Below are 18,283 nucleotides of genomic sequence, written 5' to 3'. Positions count from 1 at the left end.
TGCACAGCTCACTGGAATATGCGTGCAAGTTGGCCTGCCCCGGCCGCTGGTTAAGTGCTCTCCAAATGGAACTCCACCAGGTCGTCGAAACTTCGGCTGGCACACCAGACTTTCCCATACAAGTTTCATGACCAGAAGGAAACAGGCATTGAAGGAATCTGCCAGAACTGAAAACATTGCCGCCATTACTGCTCACCAAAAGTGAAGCATAACCTAGAATGAGCAGCTCTTCGGAATTGCCCCTGAAATAAGGTAGTGCCCGCGATGCGCTGAAAAATCTCGGAGGCAGCAAGCTGGGACTTGACATAATGACAACCACCAGGTGTGCACGGCATCTGCTCACGTGGTGTTTTAAAGGATGCTAAAGAAAACCATACAATTACGAGCCCTGTGGCTTTGCCAAGATTGCACCAGTGGTATATACTACTCACTTATAACAAATTCAGCCAAAGTAAAATTTTGTTGCAGTTGGCCTTTAAGTGCTATAAACATAAAGAATGGTAATTTCAATAGCTCCAACTTTCTAACATGTCTAAATATTTGTACATATCGGTCAAAGTAACACATTTTCAATGGCTATTACTACCCTGGTCACCAAGCTTATATTTCTATTACAGTTTCATAAGCGAGCACAACCAGAGCATTCAAATATCATGTAATCGACTCAAATAATGTATGCACACACTACATAAATTGTAAAGCACTTGACATCAATTTTTTTGAAAGATGTTACTGCTTATCGTGCATGCAGTTTAAATAAAGAATGTGAAGAGAAAATGGACAATTGAACTGTTTTAATTATCAACCAGAAAAACTTGGTTTAGTTTTTCTGTCCAGACACAGGATACATGTTACATTGAATGACTGAATTATCTCTCAAGTATAACTCAAATTGTCTTTTGCTCTCACAAAACACCAGAACACAAGTTTCCACAGGAATTTCAGCAGCCAATAAGCAGTGGATATGAGCAAGCAGATGGTAAAGTAAAATACACTACCCATGTTCAGAGCTTTTCGTTCATTATTGTTGAACCTACAAGTTTCCACCAGGAACCAGAATCTAATTAGTAAGTTATGTGCCATGCTGACATTATGAAAATTGCAGTTAACAGCACACGGCTGAGTGATCTCGCAATGTTGACACTAAATGACTAGCACATGTGGATAGGCTGCTGAGTATTAAACACGTACAGCTGACACACGCTTCAGGTATAAAGACACAATCTGGCTCATCAGTACCTGGGCTTCAATACAGCGAAAGATGCTGACGGGACTACCAACGCATAAAAACAATCCACGTTTTCTCAATGGCCCGCGGAAGAGCTACGAAAGTGATCGACAATCGTCTAGGCACCAGTCCGCCTGGTCACTGAGCTCGCATGCGAGTAAAAAAAACGTGAAATGTGCTTTCTTTCTGAACCGCAGACGGTCTTAGTCGCGTTGTGAACACAGCAGCTATGACGAAGTCGCGCAAGCCAGCAAGTCGAGAAACAAGGCACACACAAGTTTCGGTGCCGTGAACACAGCGGGGCGCGCTGATGCCCGCGACGTTTCTTACCGTGAACGCCGACTTGGCCGTGTCCAGGTGCGGTCGGAGTGCGGGCCCGATAGTGGTGACCTGCAATTGCGTCGGTTTGGCAGCAGAGGCGGCGGCGGCGACGTGCTGATGCGCCGTCCTGGGAGCCAGGTCCATCGGCTGCTCCCCTTTGTCAGGCGGCTTCAGCTCGACGCTGCCGGGGGCCTTCTGCACCCCTGACATCCTGAAGAGCAAAGGGTACGGGTCATCGCGACCGAAGGGCTCGCGTCAGACCACGACGGGCAAACAGAGGCCGAAATCGGGGTGCGAGGCAAAAGAGACGCGAGCGAAATGAAGCCGTGCACAAGGTCGACAGCCGCGCCAAGAGCTCTCCCTACGTAGTGGCTTCACAGGAGGGGGGGTCCCCCGACCGACGACCGCTCGCTCGGCTTTTTGAATGGCCGCGCGACGATCGCAGCTGGGAGACAAAACAGCCGCGCAGGCACGAGGATTTAGGAATGCGCTGGGCCGACTCAAACGACACTCGTCGTTTCGGACGATGCGAGCACAATCATGGCGAGAGGAGCGGCGGCAGCGGTTCTTGCTAGCGTTGTGTCTACGCGATCGCGAGCGGCGAAAGCCTGGCTCCGGGGCGGCAACCGGGCACCCATTTCACTCGCCGCGTTTCTTCGAAAATGCCGTTGCGAGAGCCCCCGTCTCACGCAGTTCCCTGCGCAACCAGCGAACGACCGCTCCTTCGGAAGCTCCCAGGTAGCTCGGGCTCGCTGGAGGCTGAAATCATCCTGGTAAGCAACTGGAAAACGTCGCGTTGTTCCTAGACGTCGCGGAGGCACGCGCGTGACGGCTGCCTGTCGGGGTAACGTAATTCTACTATCGCTAGGGAGAAATCAGCCAGGAAAACGTTTTGTTTATAGTAGGTCAAGAAAAATACATATCTGGCTGAGCAAGGTAGCTCGACGACAGCTAAGCGCCAATTCAAAATAAGTTGTGCCAGCGGCTTGGATCGCTCAAAATACTTGAGAAAGTGTGCCCGACAATCGGTCCCTAAAATCGCAAGCTTCTGGTGAATATTTTCAACTTACTTTTGCATTCGGTAGATACACCAGCTGTAGGTATTTTAAACTCCTGCCCCCACGAAGCAACATAAGCTGTCGAATTTACAGTACTTGTGCGCATGTCCGGCTGAAGCGAAAATGTGGCGGGATAAGCGTGAGCCTCGGTAACAAGAAAAACAACGCAAATAGAAACTAAAGACAACAGCAGCCACTGCATTATCGTGCAGTGTGTAGTTCTCTCAAAATTAAATTGTTTTATAACACATAAATAAACCACTTGCGATTAAAACGAATAACCTTATTAGTTTTATTAAAATATTATTAAAATTTAGTGCACGTATCACGTTTTGTTTAAGTTGCTGCCAGACGTAGCGAAACACAAAATAAATCTGGCAATATCAGTGACAGTAACACTTTTTGTTATCGATAGATGGCAGCACATTTGCAAACGAATGCTAGTTGTTTTGCGTTGTGGTCGGTAGTCGGCGGTAGTGACGTTTGCAGCCTCAGGGAGGGATTTTATTGCGGCCTACGAATATATATATATATATCCACTAATCTTAATTCTGCGGTTTTCAAAAAAAGCTTTTTTACATGAGGGTGTTTCTGGCCGCTGAGTATACTGAGTAAGACCGAATAATGCGGGCACTCTGCATCGGCCACGCGGCTTAGCTATCGCACCGTGACTTTGATGAACTTGCAAAAGCAGCATTTTATCGGTTTCTTTCGCGCGACGTCAAAGGGTCGTTGAATCGGTTTTTGTTTTGTGGCACTTCGAACTGCTCAGTCGTTAATAATATGGCCCAGCTGCATTCACCAGACTGATAGAGCGCTTTTTGAGAAAGTTGTTGGCATTTATTTGACTGAACAAGCGTGAATTACTGGCGGAGAAAAAGGCCGAATTTTACGTTTTGAATTTCGCGCGAAAGCGGCTGTGCTGTCTGAGACATGATAAATTTCATAGTATTCGGGTAACTTTTGTGCAGAGAAAGTTACCGAAAGTTATTACGTTTAGTTGTTGTGTGCCTGTGGACAGAGTGCACTTTTTCTTTGCAGACGAACAACCAACCAGCTTCTCTATATAGCGATCAAAATCCCTGACGTCATGGGAAGCTGGCGCGGAAATTTTAAAGTGCCGTCGCCAGCATCTTTTGTTCTTGTGTCTCTTCTCGCTTACCAATCCTCCGTTCACGTTAGGACTGTCTATTTTGAACTCCAGAATGTAACGCGCCACTCTAGCGGGAAAATGGCTGCAGGCACTCTGAATCGTTGTGCTCACGGACCGCTGCTACATAAGGACTGCCTGTGTCGCCGGCTCTTCACAATGCACGGATTCCTTCGAGGATAAAAAAAAGTTAACTCATCCGCCAGCGTTGTAGCGCTGACCTCCAAGGAAAGGACTTCAAACCCGGAACGTCTGCACGAGTGAGTACCGCTCATTATACGGCGACAGACGGAGTAGCGCCGCTTCTTGGCATATAAATGTTTCTCGCACGTTATCTATACACAACTCACGCGCACTTACCCCCAACCCCCAACTCACGCGCAAACTTACGTCCCCTCTATCGCCAACGTATCCAAATACGGGCGCACACATGAATCAGTGCGCCGAAGCATAGGTGACGGCAGCTACACCGACAGCACACTAATGTTCGAAGCTGAACGTTTCGTAACGGTCCACGCAGTAAGCTAGTGATAACAATAATACGTAATTGCTATAAGCTATTGCAACGTGCAGAACATCTACGTTACAAGCCTTGTCCCCATCAAGAACAAATCTACCGCAACTGAGCACACCCGTGAGCGGATCAGGCAGAAAATAAATAATCGGATACTGACCGCCCGGGGAACATTACTGAGTCAGAAGCGCGACAAGCGGCTGCTTAAAATTATTTCTTAAATAAGGAACGAAGAGCTAAACACACTGATACTGGTTCAATTCATAAGCGGGAAGGAACACATTTTTAGCCCCGATTTTATTACAGGCACCGTATACGCTGCTCGCTCCGTTTGGACAAAGCGTAACGCGCTCCGAAAGCGCTTACATGTCCTTTGAAGCTGTACCCAAAGCTTCGCGTGTCATCCACCCAGTCACCGTCTACGATATCCACCGGAACAGAAGTTTGCAGAGCCGCACAAGCGTCATGTACATCAACTGTAAACACAGATCGAGGCAACGGAGGCAGCTGAAGCAAGCAACGGACGTGTCACTACGTGTTCAAACGTGGCAGCGCCACGGTATCGCCGTGAAAATGGGAGGACAGTGTATTAGATCTTTCCAAAATGCGGCTGACAAATCTTTCTAGCCAATCAGCGGGTAATCAGTGGTGAATATTACGTAGTCGCATCACCACGACAGAACATAGCACAGGCTGCACAGCGAAGAAATCCGATTGGCGAAGCGTCCCACCGGTTGACTTTCTCGAAGTCTTCGGCAAGAAATGGTTGCAGAATCATTTTTTTTTTCAACACCAACAACACACATTTGTAAAGCGATCTGCATCCTAAAAAAGGTTCCTCCTCAAAATCTTATCCTGGAAGCCCAAATAAAGTGAGCTCACTTTAGCACAAATGCAACCGAATGCCTCGCATACTCCGCTGCCGATGCTGGAAACGCGCTTCTTCCTTTTGCCTTAGCAATATGGCTGCAGCGGCTTCACTCGGTCTCGTAGGCAGCTGCAGGGACTGTCACTCCCCCCTTCTATCCCCCCTTCCACTCTCTTTCTCTTTTTATCCCCCTTAACCCTTCCCCCGTGCAGGGTAGCCAACCGGAACTACCTCTGGTTAACCTCCCTGTCTTTCTATGCATCCTTCTCTCTCCCTCTGTCACTCCAGAGGCTTTATATAACATCCTTACATATACCAGATGCTGCGTTCTTCTCCTCCCCCCCCCCTTTCTTTTTCTTGGCTGAACCAAAGGGCCATGCCGTGTTCAACTTTCGTACAGATGTGGCATTTCAAGGTGGACGCATTTTAATAGCGCGTTCTGGTATCATCACTTGTCTGTTTTGTCCAGAAAAAGTCGCAGCGTCACCCGCAAGGGGAAGCATCGACTGTGATAGCAAATTAGTGCACAGCTATACGAAGTAAGGATAGTAGTTTTATCGGCCGTAACATTCGCTTACTAGAGAGACAGATATCTATTATGATAGAAAAGCGGAGAGGTCGGCCTGAATCAATGTTCTGACCTGCTACTCGGCGTTAGGGAAGGGGAAATGGTGTAGAAAGAATAGAGAAGACGCTGATTATGAGGATGAAGATGGTGCTGAGAATCTTGCTAACTGAATGAACAAGCATATGGTGTCAGCGCGCACGAACAGACATGAACGCAACACTAGACGAGCGTGGACACTCGCTGTCAAAACGCTGGCGTGAGCAACGCGGCAGCAGCAGCGAGCGAAGTGACCTTCGTGCGGTCTACCGCTTCAACGCAAGAGCGGCGAGCACGTGCACAGCGCGCATGACCCGTCTCATAGGCGCCGACTACGGGGGGAGTGGGGAAGGGCTCTGAGGCCCGAGCCCCCTCCAGAGTTTACCGGGGGGGGGATGTTGGTGCTGAAGCCCCCCCCCCAGCTGACGTGTCACTGCCAGAGTTTTGTCACCCACATAATTTGAGCTTTTTTCTGACTTGCCTCGACCTTTTCACTTCAAGGCGCCCTGAACCACCCCTCGGGCTTGGTGAAATAACATAGTCCGCGGGTAGCATACGCTGTTGTGAACATCTCGGCCAAGTTCTGCTGTCGTACGCGGTCCGTGGAGTTCGCAAGCGGAGCGCGAAGTCACCTTTTTCTCAAACGCTCTCGTTTCAAAAACCCCATGATCCTGGCTCTTTTCTGTGTGCTTTATTTCGTCATAAAGCACGCTCCAATACGCGGCTGCTATTGGTCGCTGCGCTCGGCTACACCGCGGCCGCCGCGAGGTGCCGCGACGAGTCCAGTGGCTAAGCGCACGGCGGCTCTCTGAGGACAGCCGCGTTTGGCTTAGGTACACTGCAGCTTAGGTTTAGCGCGGAGGAGGAGGAGGCGGGGGTTGGGGTGACCTTCCCCTCCCCACGGTGGGCTCCCCTTCTAGGCCGGACGCCAGGTGGCCGACCGACGACGTCGTTCGGCGACCTCTTCGGCCCGCTCCGTGACTCGGAGTTGAACGATCCAGGTCCGAACTGAGCAGCGCGGCCTCCCACTGCGATTGGGTAGAGAGCTGCAGACTGTTCGACGGCTTGTCTTGATTACATGAGATGTGCGGCATAGGCACCAAATCGGAAATTTGAACTGCGCGCCACGGTGACGTCTCCGCCGTAGCCTTCGCAGTGCAAGGCATTGGAGGAGGAAGCGGAGCACAGCTGGAGGCCGTGTTTGATTGCCCATCACTCCGCTTCTGCAGAACGCATTGAAGTACTTTATGCGGCAAAGTGTTTCTGAAATAGCCTATCTTCACTTCAAATGTCTTTCTCCCCTTCGATAAAAAGTGGTTCAGGGCCCCTTTAAAATGTCATTGTGGCGAATAGCTTACTGCATCTTTGTTGGCGTGGAGGTGCACGGATTTTAATTCATGCTTTGCTTTATTTCTGCAAATCCTCACAACAGGAGAACACGCGCATTAGATGTACCAGCGGCGGCTGCCTCATTCGTATTTTCTCACTTCAACATTGTTTTAAATTTCAGCTGTAAACACCAGGCACATGCGCAATATATTTAAAAATATACACATGACAAAGTTTATTATATTTTTAAAGAGAGGGAGGTAGCCAATTAACAATTATTTCTAAAGATATGGATAGCTTATGCCTAGAGATTGAATATGTTGTATGTTCACCGCGCTTCAAAATGCTTTGTGTGCTTTTTTTACCCTGAAAAAAAAAATGTAATAAAGCTGTAGATTTTATTGAGGCCTTTGGCATAGCCTTTTATCAACGGCGTGTGAAATGCACATTAATTATGTGTGTCTCAAAGCTAACGACTCATTAAAAAAACACTTCTAATAGCTTACAACATTTATCAGGGATGAAAACATCGGCACTTGCGTGCACAGGTAATAAATATATACAGAGTGTCCCAAATAACTATCATGCACCAAGATTAAAAAAGAAAAGCAATGCGTTACTCGTAGAAAACCTAATGCATATTGTTTTCAGCATAGTGGAGTAGCTGCCAGTACTTTTCTCGTTACTGAGATTTAATTAAGTAATTGTAATTAATTATCTAACTCGAGACGTACGATCATAATAACTCGAGACGTACTATCATAATTATCAAAGTGTAAATGAAGCGTTTGTAGGCACAGCCAAGGGACATCTAACTGTGGTATTTTAATTGCGTATACTATTTTTTTCCGACTGATGAATGTACCGTGGGAAATAATGGCGAATACCACGTGACTGCGCTCTCACCTGCATCATATTGCAGCGCCCTCCATCAGGCTCCTTCTGAGTTAGCCAGAACGAAACACGTCTCGAGGGGTGCGCGCGCTTCTCTTCTTACGGCCTTCGCAATGGGGTCTGTTTCCGCCTCCCACCGCACCGCCGTGGGGTCGCCACTGCCCCACTGCTCCGCCGCTGCGACCGCCGTTCACGCGGAAGGAGAAAGCGCGCCCGCTCCAAGTCCGTCCCGCGTGAGTGGTAACCGTCAGGTCCTGATATTTCACCCCTATGCATTATGCAAAGACCGCGCAATCAGCCTCTTCGATTTGACAGCTAAGAGTTATAAACAACGGAATAACTACCGCGCGCCATCGCGTGCTCTTCTTCAGTATGACTGCATGGTCGCATGAGGCTTTGGTACACTCACGTCAACACTTTCTACCCGTTAAATTTGGAGAGAAACAAATCTATCAGCCTTCCAATCAGGGATACATACCCGCTTGCTCGCTTTGCCTCATTATTTATAGTCTGAGTAGAGATGCTAGGATTCTTAGCAGAATAGTCATTTGGCAGCTCGGAAATGTCCGTGCTTTCTTGCGATTCCGCTTTGCGCTTATGCGGCTTTCGACCAGGTACACAGGTTCTGTCTGCGGGCTTCTTGCGAGGATTTTTCACACTAGGCACCAGGTGGCACGGGTACTCATCGAACACGGTTGGCACAGCACCAGGCAAAAGTTTTCTGATTCGGCACCCTGAAACGTAGTCATTCGCGAGGAAATGCCGGCTGCAAACCACACTCGATGCCGACTTGTCGTTGAAGACGAAATTTTTTCTGGAGATGTTTTTGAGCCACTTTGCAAACAGTTCTGAATCACTCGGGAATTGATGAAAAGAAACGCCCTGAGTCTTACCCAACTGCGACTTGCAAAGCGGTACGCAGCAGTACACCATCGCCGCGTTGGATGATCAACGGCGGGCAATAAACACCGTCGCACAGCAAATTACTTAATCCGTGGAAGAAACGGGTAGAAACGTGCACCAGCGTTCACAACAAAGGCTACGCTGCCTGCCGGCACACAGTGCGATGAGAGCACTCCCCGTCCAAGAGAGAAATATGCGAGGCTCAGAAAAAAAAGAAGAAAATGAAAGCAAGCGCAGACCAACAGTGACGTTTGCGCTTCGCACATAAGAGGGAAGTCAAGTTGGCAGGCTTTTCTGCACATTGTTAAGATCGGTGAATTCGGACCTTAGGAGGATTCTTAGAAAACCAACGTAAAGGCGGATGAGTCGGAATTCGAGACATAATTCGACACGCAGCTGCGAGAAATGCCGTTCGCCGAAGCAGCGGCGACAATGGCGTCGTCAGGTAGCCGAGTCAGGAGACGATACCCCCTATTCCTGACAATGTGGCGAGGAAAAGAAAGCAATGAATATGGCGGCATTGAAACATAAGTTTGCTCAGTGGTTGGAGTGCTAAGCTACTGAGCCATTTCTATGAAGGCGAAATTCTAGAGGCCCGTGTACTGTGCAGTGTCTGTGCACGTTCAAGAACGCCAGGTGGTCGAAATTTCCAGAACCCTTCACATTGGCGTCCCTCATAGCCCGAGTCGCTTTGGGACGTTAAACCCCCATTAACCATAAACCATTCCGTTAACCTTCGCATTAACTAAATTCTCTACCAGCACTTAACTTCAGCATGGACTATGAGACATGCAATAAATTGACCGAAATACGACCTTCGGCATTTCAGAACGCAAAATCTGTCATTTCCCTGTCATACCTTTCAGGAACGAGAGTGATTGGACCTTTGATGTTTCTATGGTTCGAATTTTTCTATGAAAACTCCGTTCACGTGTGAACTTATTGGCTGACGTGTAGATAAATCATTTGCTTTTTGTTCTCTTTCGTTTCGGTGAATAGTTGAACAAGAAGCAGCGGAAAAACAGCACGAAACCAGGCGATCACCGCCCGCCGCCGCAGAAGCAGGCGGGCAGAGAGCGGTCCCTAGCAGTTACTAGCAGTAGGGTCGTCGCGCCCCTGGCGGCGGCGAAAGGAGTAACTTTTGAAAAACTCCCAATGCTTCCGCGGCGAATGCGAAGGCCGTAAGAAGGAAAGCGCGCGCTCCCCTAGAGAACGACCGTGAACGAAATAAAGGAAATAGGGAAAAAAATCACCGCCCAAGCACTCCGTACAGATGGTTAAGCAGCGAAGCTGAAACGTGCGGCACGGTGCTTATGAGGTGGTTAATCCCGACGGTTCCTTAAACGACGGCTTGGTAGGCTGCCGGATCCTCGGTACGGAGTTTCTGCTTGCGCTCGGCTGCACGAGCCTGTTCTTTTGCCCGGGCTGCAGCATCGGGACGGCGTAGACGAGCTCGTTCGCGGTTCTGCTCGCGGCGTTGCTGATCGAAAGCTGCCTGCTTGTGAGGAGTACGTATGACGCGTGTACTACCCGTTTGCCCGCTCGGCTGCGACGGAAAGCACTACTGGCGCAGCCAATCGCGCGCCTTTCTTTCGCTTTCTTTTTTCGTGCATTCACATGGGGTTGCGCCAGAGGAGCTTTCGGCAAACAGGCGACAGACGGACGAATCGGCTAGCCATACACAGCTTCGCTGTAAAACATTGTGATTGAGTTAGTGCCTTATCTGCCGCGCCTCGGCCGAAGTAACACGTCGCGTTTGGTGTTAGTTGGAAACAAGCTGTGATTGATGTTGTCCTAGCGTAGATAAAGTGCGCGGGTGTTCTTTTTTTTTTTTAGCACAACGCCTATCACCACAAAAGCGAATTAACAATGTCAGTGCAAATGTAAAAAGGTGCGTGTCCCAGTCGCCATGTCTTTCTCTAGTGAGCGGAAGGTAAAAATGATCCCTGCCTTGGTAGCTGCAAACGACAGCAAGAGGAAGGTCGCATATATATATCAGCCATTGAAGTGTGGCGGTAGACCAAACACGTCGACTATCATCAGAAATGAAAACCTCGAACAAACCGGCAGCTTCAAGAAACAGCGGCATAGGACTCCATCTTTGAGTCCTAGCCCACGCACGGATGTTCTAGCATTTATGGCCTCAAAACCCCCCATGCTATAGCGTGCGGGACGTGGCCGTCCAGGTACCGATTTCCAAGTCATCAGTTTGGAGGATTCTAAACGACAGCCTTTCACCCGTACCACCTTAATAACCAGCACCGATGCTTGGAAGGTAGGGACCTGTAGAATCCTCTAGAGTTATCGAATGGGGTCCTCACAAACGCCGGCGATTCATCGGACCTCTTTTGAGCAAAATCATGTGCACAGATGAAGCCACTTCTCACAGAAACGCCCAGATAAATTTGCATAATGCACACTATTGAGGTGACTACAATACACACTGGGTAAAGCGCAATTGGCACCAGTACAAGTGGTCGTTCAATGTGGGGTGCGGAATTTACGCCGGTGCTATAAGTTCAATTTACTTCTACCACACACTGATTGGACAGCGTTACGTGGACGAAAACCTTGAAGGAGTGGTGGATGAGTTTTTCAGCGAAGTCCCGCTGTCACGTCTTCCACTTCTGTGTTATCAGCAAGATGGAGCACCAGCACACAACAGCCGAGCACGAAACCTCCTGGATGCGAGTTTTCATGCGCAATAGATTGGAAGGCACGGGCCTGTAAATTGGCCAGCTAGGTCATCTGACCTCTCTCCACTCGATTTCTTTCTTTGGGGTTCTGTGAAAGATCGTGCTTACATGATCGAGACGGACGCCAGATTAGCTCAAGACAAGGATAACGTATGTCTGCCGTAGAATTTGAGCCTCGGTCATCAAGTTAGCTACTAAAATGCGATAAAGCGGACTCAGTACTGCGCAGCTGCAAAAGGAGACCTGTTCTAACGCGTCATCTAGGCAGCAGCTGGTGTTTAACGGCGCTTACGAATTTATAGATAATAAGGGCACACTGAAATCTGTTTTTTTTTAATTTATGTGCAGACGTCCTGATTGCCGATTCGGCTCATTTAGAAGTGGTACATTTACTTTCTTGAACGTATCGGTTTTGCCTTTTCTATGCACGTGAGTCCCTTCCACGTCTGTTTATTTCGCCACGAACCTGTTTTTGCAGCGCGTATACACTCTCATGAAAAATAAAACTGTCACTTCAATTTTACTTTGGCCCGAAGCAAGTTTCTGGCGCGAAATATAGCTGCACGTGCACTCTGTCGATGCGGTGCGAGCAAAGCCGGGATTTTGAAACATGCTATGCCTATGACATTGCATTTCGCGTTCGGTGCATGGTCAGAGTGGCGCTTAAGGCACGTTCACACCGAAGGCGGAGCGGACAAGCGGACAAGCGGATCCGGCAAAGCGGCCGCGGATTTTCCGCTTTGCGGAAAATACGCGGCCGCTTGGCCGGATCGCGCCCGGACCGATTTTTTCCGCGCGGACAAGTTGGCCGCTTTAGCCGCAGCCAATCAGAGCCCGACACTGAGGAAGCGCTGGTGAACGAATGTAAACAAATGTGTTTCTCTGGGCTTTTCGCTTATGTTCTTGAAAAGCCTAAAAACGGCAAGTTGGGCCAGTTGGTTGGGATTCATAGTAAGGTTTCTTACAGCGCAACACAAGACAAGGACAAAAGAAGGTATAAAACGACGATACGGCGCCGTGTCGTCGCTTTATACTTTTTTTGTCCTTGTCTTGTGTTGTCGCTTTTCAATATGTGTAACAGCGCTACACAAGGGGCGAGTAAAATGACAACGATCTCGTCTTCTTCGTCTGAGCTCATCATTTTGCAGAAGTAGATAGCGGACGGGAGCGCGCCAACCCACGACGAAAAAATATCGAAAGTGCGCGTACAAACCCAAAGTGCCGCGAGATGGCGGCACGTCCCTGACATTGCTAAAGAAATTGCAAGATGCCCCGCCTTCCGTGCGACGCGGGACGCCAGGCAAGCTTGTCCGGTCTGAACAGGCGTACGCGCTCACCGCCTCGCCGCGTTGAAAATCCGCTTGGCCGCTTACACGCTCCGCTTTCGGTGTGAATGTGCCGTTAGGCTGCGTTATGAAAGGGCTTTTGTTATCAATGTGATCAGTCGGCCTTGAGAGAAGGATAATAACTGTAACGTAGAAAGGAAGGAATGGCTGCAAAGACGCAATACCTGCGGTTGGTGCTCCTTCGGTGTCATTATCAAGGTGATGCGCTGTCTCTTCGGGTTTGCGACATGCAGTGCAGTTGCTTTCAATCAGCTTATTTGAGGGTGCTGCTTTATGATGTGGATGGGAGCGCAGTCGCGTGGTATATATATACTGTAAGCACTATTAACGTACTTCGCCGTTTTCATTTGTACATAGCCATCATTCATCTTCCCTGTTCTTCGGCTTCTTCGCGCATGAGCTGGCGCGTTGCCTTTTTTGGGACTAAACAGCGCTGGACAACCTGGTCGGTCTCGGTATTATAAAGTGGTGGAGGTACGTCAAGACGCCGACGTTCTCTCGCGTTCCCGTCCTCCCTGCAGCTACGTTCCGGTCGCCGCCTGCGCCCGGCTACCTATACAACGATGGACACTCCCAACCTCGGCTCTTTCGGCGCCGCTAACCCTACCACAGAGACGACCCCGCCTGCGGCGCCCTCTTGGGCTGTGACGAGCCCTCAGCGCGATCCCCCTGTCTTTGCGGGACTCCGCGGTGATGACGTCGACGATTGGATCGACCATTACGACCGCGTGAATTCTTGCAACAAGTGGAACGACACCCAGAAATTGAGGCACGTCGCATTCTACTTGACCGGTGTCGCAAAGACGTGGTATTTCAACCACGAATCCGACATCGCGGATTGGTCCACGTTTACCTCCAAGCTGCGGCAAATCTTCGCTTCCTCGTCTGGCCGTGCAGAAGTCGCCAAACAGAAGCTGGGCACGCGCCTCCAACTTCCACAGGAGTCTTACACCTCATACATAGAGGATGTCTTGGCTCTGTGCCTCCGTGCGAACCCTAGCATGACGGAAGCCGAACGCGTTCGCCACATATTAAAAGGCATTGGGTCTGTCGCGTTCAACGCCTTAATCGTGCAAAATCCGGCTTCTGTTCAAAACATCACTGCCACGTGTCAACGCTAGACGAGCTGCAGTCTATTCGTCTTCAACATGACAGCAGCGATCCTGAGGTTCCCCATTCTTCAGATCTGCGTGCTCTTATCCGCATCATCATACGCGAAGAGCTTCAAATACAAGACCTAAGGCGTCCACCTGCTGCCTGCGCCCCAACCCCCACCTTCAACTTGCGCGAGGTCGTCAAGCAAGAGTTGACAGCGATGGCTACACCCACGACGCCTCTTGCTCCGGTAGCGCGCCCCACACCTACCTACGCGGATGTTGCTTCGCTACCCACCCCTACCGTGACCTCCGTGCCTATATATTGACGTTTCCTATGACCATTTGGCTTCCATGGGAACCAGAGCACTTGCTGCGCCATCCTACCCTCAGTGGTGTCCACCTCGTCCGGTTTGTTTTTACTGTGGTATACGCGGCCATATATACCTCGCTTCTGCCGCCGTCGACAGCAGGATGAAAGACGAGGCTATGCTGAGCACGAGAGAGACCGCACTCGCCGTCCAGACGCCTAAAATCCCGGATCGTACTCGTTCCCGCAACAGCGTTCTCCGTCTCCTCCAGCTGCTCCCAATCTGCCTCATAGTTCCCGTTCGGCTAGACGTCGTTCTCCTTCGCCTTACCGGCGCTCTAGATCACCGCTTCGCCCCACTTCCCATCTTGTCGACCAGCACTCGGAAAACTAACTGTTGCAGTTTTTGGAGGGGAAACTGGTTCTTATCGGTCTTTAAAAATGCCTCCTGTTCGCCCCGCCAATATGCTTTCTGTAACTGTCGAAGGTGTTCCCGCGTCAGCTCTCATCGATACCGGTGCGGCCGTTTCTGTTCTTCGTAGTGATCTGTGTTCCCGGCTCCGGAAAGTCAAAACGCCTTATCTTGGACCTATTTTGCGTGCTGCTAATAATGCATTCATTCTCCCCGACGGACAGTGTACTGCTCGTGTTCTCGTCGACGGCATACACCATCATATTGAGTTTCTCATCCTTCCAACATGTATCCATTAACTTATACTGGGTTGGGACTTCCTACATTCTGCTTCAGCCGTCATTTCATGTAGAGAGGAAGTTGTGCATATCACGGATACAGCGCTTGCACCTGTTACTGACTCTTCACTTTCGTGCGTGAACTTGGCCATCGCTGCAGACTACGTCCTGCGTCCTGGTCACGAAGACGTTGTAGCCGTAACATCCAGTCAGATCGCCGACGGAGACGCGCTAGTCGCCCCTTCTTCCCGCTGTACTTCTCGCGGAATTCTCATTGCCACCTGTCTCGTCCGGTTTTCACGTGGCCGCGCCCTTCTGTCTGCTTCCAACACGACCCCCAGATCCAGTGATGCTGCCCAAAGGGATGACTGTGGCAACCCTCGCTGACAATCAACCTATCTCTATAGTTACGCTTTGCCCTTCCTCATGGCCAGCACCAACCTCAGGTTTGGATGCTTCTTTCCCTCCTCCAGCCGTTCTTGGTTCTGACCTAACAGCCGCGCAGTCCGAAGCCTTACTGGTGGTCTTGGCAAAGCACAAAGCCTGTTTCGATAGCTGTTTCCCTGTGTTGAGCCAAAGTTCTGCGGCTACACACCGCATCGAAACAGATGGTTCCGCTGTAATACGACGACGCCCCTATCGTGTATCGCCGTCCGAACGCAAGATCATTGAACAACAGGTTGCTGACATGCTTGCGCGGAAGATAATACGACCTTCATCTAGCCCATGGGCTTCTCCCGTGGTTCTGGTAAAGAAAAAAGATGGCTCCGTTCGCTTTTGCGTCGATTATCGAGCGCTCAATAAGATCACACGCAAAGACGTATATCCAATACTTCGAATTGACGACGCTTTGGACGCACTACAAGGGGCGGAGTATTTCTCCAGCGTTGATCTTCGATCAGGATATTGGCAAATTCCGATGAACGAGACTGACAAAGAAAAGACCGCATTCGCTACACCAGACGGACTTTATGAATTTAACGTTATGCCTTTTGGCCTTTGTAACGCTCCTGTCACATTTTAGCGCATGATAGACAACGTACTCCGTGGTCTAAAATGGAAGACGTGCCTCTGTTATCTGGACGATATTGTCATCTTTTCGTCTGACTTCAGCCAACATCTTCATCAATTAGACGAAGTTCTCAAGTGCCTTGCAAATGCTGGTCTCCAGATCAATACAAAAAATGCAAATTTGCAAGCAAGAGCATAAAGGTATTGGGCCACGTCGTCTCAAAAGATGGCATCCAGCCAGACCCCGAAAAGATTAGTGTTGTTGCTTGGCGTCATATTTTAGTCGATTTATTCGCAACTTCGCTGCAATAGCAGCTCCTCTACACAAGCTACTGGTTACCGGTGCCTTTTTCACATGGACTAGCGACTGCGAGTCGGCTTTTCAAGCTCTCAAGCGACATCTTACTTCCGGACCAGTGCTTCGCCACTTCGATAATCGAGCCCCCACCATACTCCATACTGACGCAAGCGCACAAGGTATTGGCGCAGTACTTCTGCAACGTAATGCAGCCTCTAAAGAGCAAGTCATAGCATATGCCAGCCGAACACTTTCTCCAGCTGAGCGGAACTACACCATTACAGAGCAAGAGTGCCTTGCTATCGTTTGGTCGATTGAGGAATTTCGTCCATACCTTTACGGCCGCCACTTCACCATCGTCACCGACCATCATGCTCTGCGTTGGCTGTCGTGAATGAAAAACATGTCAGGACGCTTAGGACGCTGGATACTCCGCTTGCATGAATATGACTTTACAATAACGTACAAGTCTGGAAAAAGTCATCATGATGCAGACGCATTGTCTCGCTGCCCACTCTCTCTCTCTCCCGGTAACGCGCCGTCGTCTTCCGCACCACGTCATTCCGATGCTACGCCTGCCTCACACCAGCTCTCGATAACGCCCCTGGACGTGCCCTGGACCGACTTACGCTTTCATCACGGTCTGATTTCGTGTCGCTTCAGCGGACCGACTCCTACTGCAGAGCTCTCATGGATCGCCTTAGCGGGTTCGCCGAACCACCCAACAGCCGCTTGCGACGCCAACTTCGGCAATTCCGCCTGCAAGATGGCGTGCTACATCGCTACGTTTACCACCCAACAGGTCACCGGTGGGTCCCAGTTCTGCCTCGCTGCCTTCGCCTGCGAGTATTAGAGGCACTTCACGACGACGTATCGGTTGGCCACTTAGGCTTCCACAAGACTTACGACCGCATCAAGACCCGCTGCTTCTGGCCTGGCCTATCCACAACGGTTGTCAAATACATTGCCTCTTGTGCGTCATGTCAGCACCGCAAACGCTCGACATCCCCTGCTGCCGGTTTATTACAATCTCTCCCTTGCCCGGACGCACCTTTTGAATTTGTTGGTACTGATTTGTATGGTCCCTTGCCGTTGACGCCCTCCGGTCACCGTTGGATTGTGACCTCGGTTGACCATTTAACAAGATATGTCGAGACTGCCCCTCTGCGAACCGGTACCGCTTCTGAGGTCGCCGACTTCTTCTTGCGCTCCATCGTTTGCGCCACGGGACTCCTCGCGTTCTTCTCAGTGACCGTGGCAAGGCGTTCATTTCCGAAGTTCTCGAGGAAGTTCTTCGGGCCGCTAATACCATCCACAAATCTACTTCTACCTGTCATCCGCAAACCAACGGCCTTACTGAGCGCTTCCACCGTATACGTTGTCTGACATGATTCCCATGTACATCCGTCCTGACCACACTGACTGGGATAAAATTCTTCCTTTTGTGACATTCGCATATAATACTGCTATTCAACGGACTACCGGCTACAGCCCTTTCTTCCTTGTATATGGACGATCTCCTTCCACCATATTCGACAGAGAATTCTTTTTAGCACCTTCTTCGCCTAACGCGTCGCTTCCAGAAGAGTTTGCTGCCCGAGTTGCACATTGCCGTCAAATCGCCCGGGAAAGCACAGAAGCTACCCTAGCTGAGCGCAAGCGTCACTGCGACAGAAACGCCGTGACGTACGTTTTCACCCTGGAGACCAAGTCCTGCTTTGGACTCCAGTCCGCACTCCAGGCCTCTGTGAGAAGTTCCTTCAACGCTACATTGGCCCATACACCGTTGTGCAGCAAACATCTGCAGTGAACTATCTCGTCCGCTCATAGAATCATAGAATAGAATCAGGAACACCTTAGACTTCTGTCAAGCAAAGGACCAGGCAGGATTCCGTAAAGGCTACTCAACCATAGACCATATTCACACTATCAATCAGGTGATAGAGAAATGTGCGGAATATAACCAACC

General features: G+C 49.9%; 1 protein-coding gene across 7 annotated transcripts in view; it reads right to left on the bottom strand.

Annotated features, from left to right (window-relative positions):
- Positions 1 to 18,283, bottom strand: part of Sap130 (Sin3A-associated protein 130) — a 117,913-nt gene that overhangs the window by 84,223 nt on the left and 15,407 nt on the right. For 5 of the 7 annotated variants that reach the window (XM_075681591.1, XM_075681594.1, XM_075681595.1 and 2 more), the window contains exons 1-2: positions 2,620 to 2,730; positions 1,559 to 1,760 (exon numbers count right to left, since the gene is read on the bottom strand). In XM_075681591.1, coding sequence (XP_075537706.1) covers positions 1,559 to 1,760; positions 2,620 to 2,627 — 210 coding nt within the window. In that variant the 5' untranslated portion in view covers positions 2,628 to 2,730. Of the gene's footprint in view, positions 1 to 1,558; positions 1,761 to 2,619; positions 2,732 to 18,283 lie in introns of those variants that run through there. The other 2 variants (XM_075681592.1, XM_075681593.1) reach the window with 2 other exon arrangements.

The sequence above is a fragment of the Dermacentor variabilis genome, chromosome 2 (genome assembly GCF_050947875.1).
Source record: "Dermacentor variabilis isolate Ectoservices chromosome 2, ASM5094787v1, whole genome shotgun sequence".
Classification (NCBI taxonomy): Eukaryota; Metazoa; Arthropoda; class Arachnida; order Ixodida; family Ixodidae; genus Dermacentor; species Dermacentor variabilis.
The sequence above is the reverse complement of the archived record's forward strand: the minus strand, read 5'-3'. Positions and strand labels throughout refer to the sequence as shown.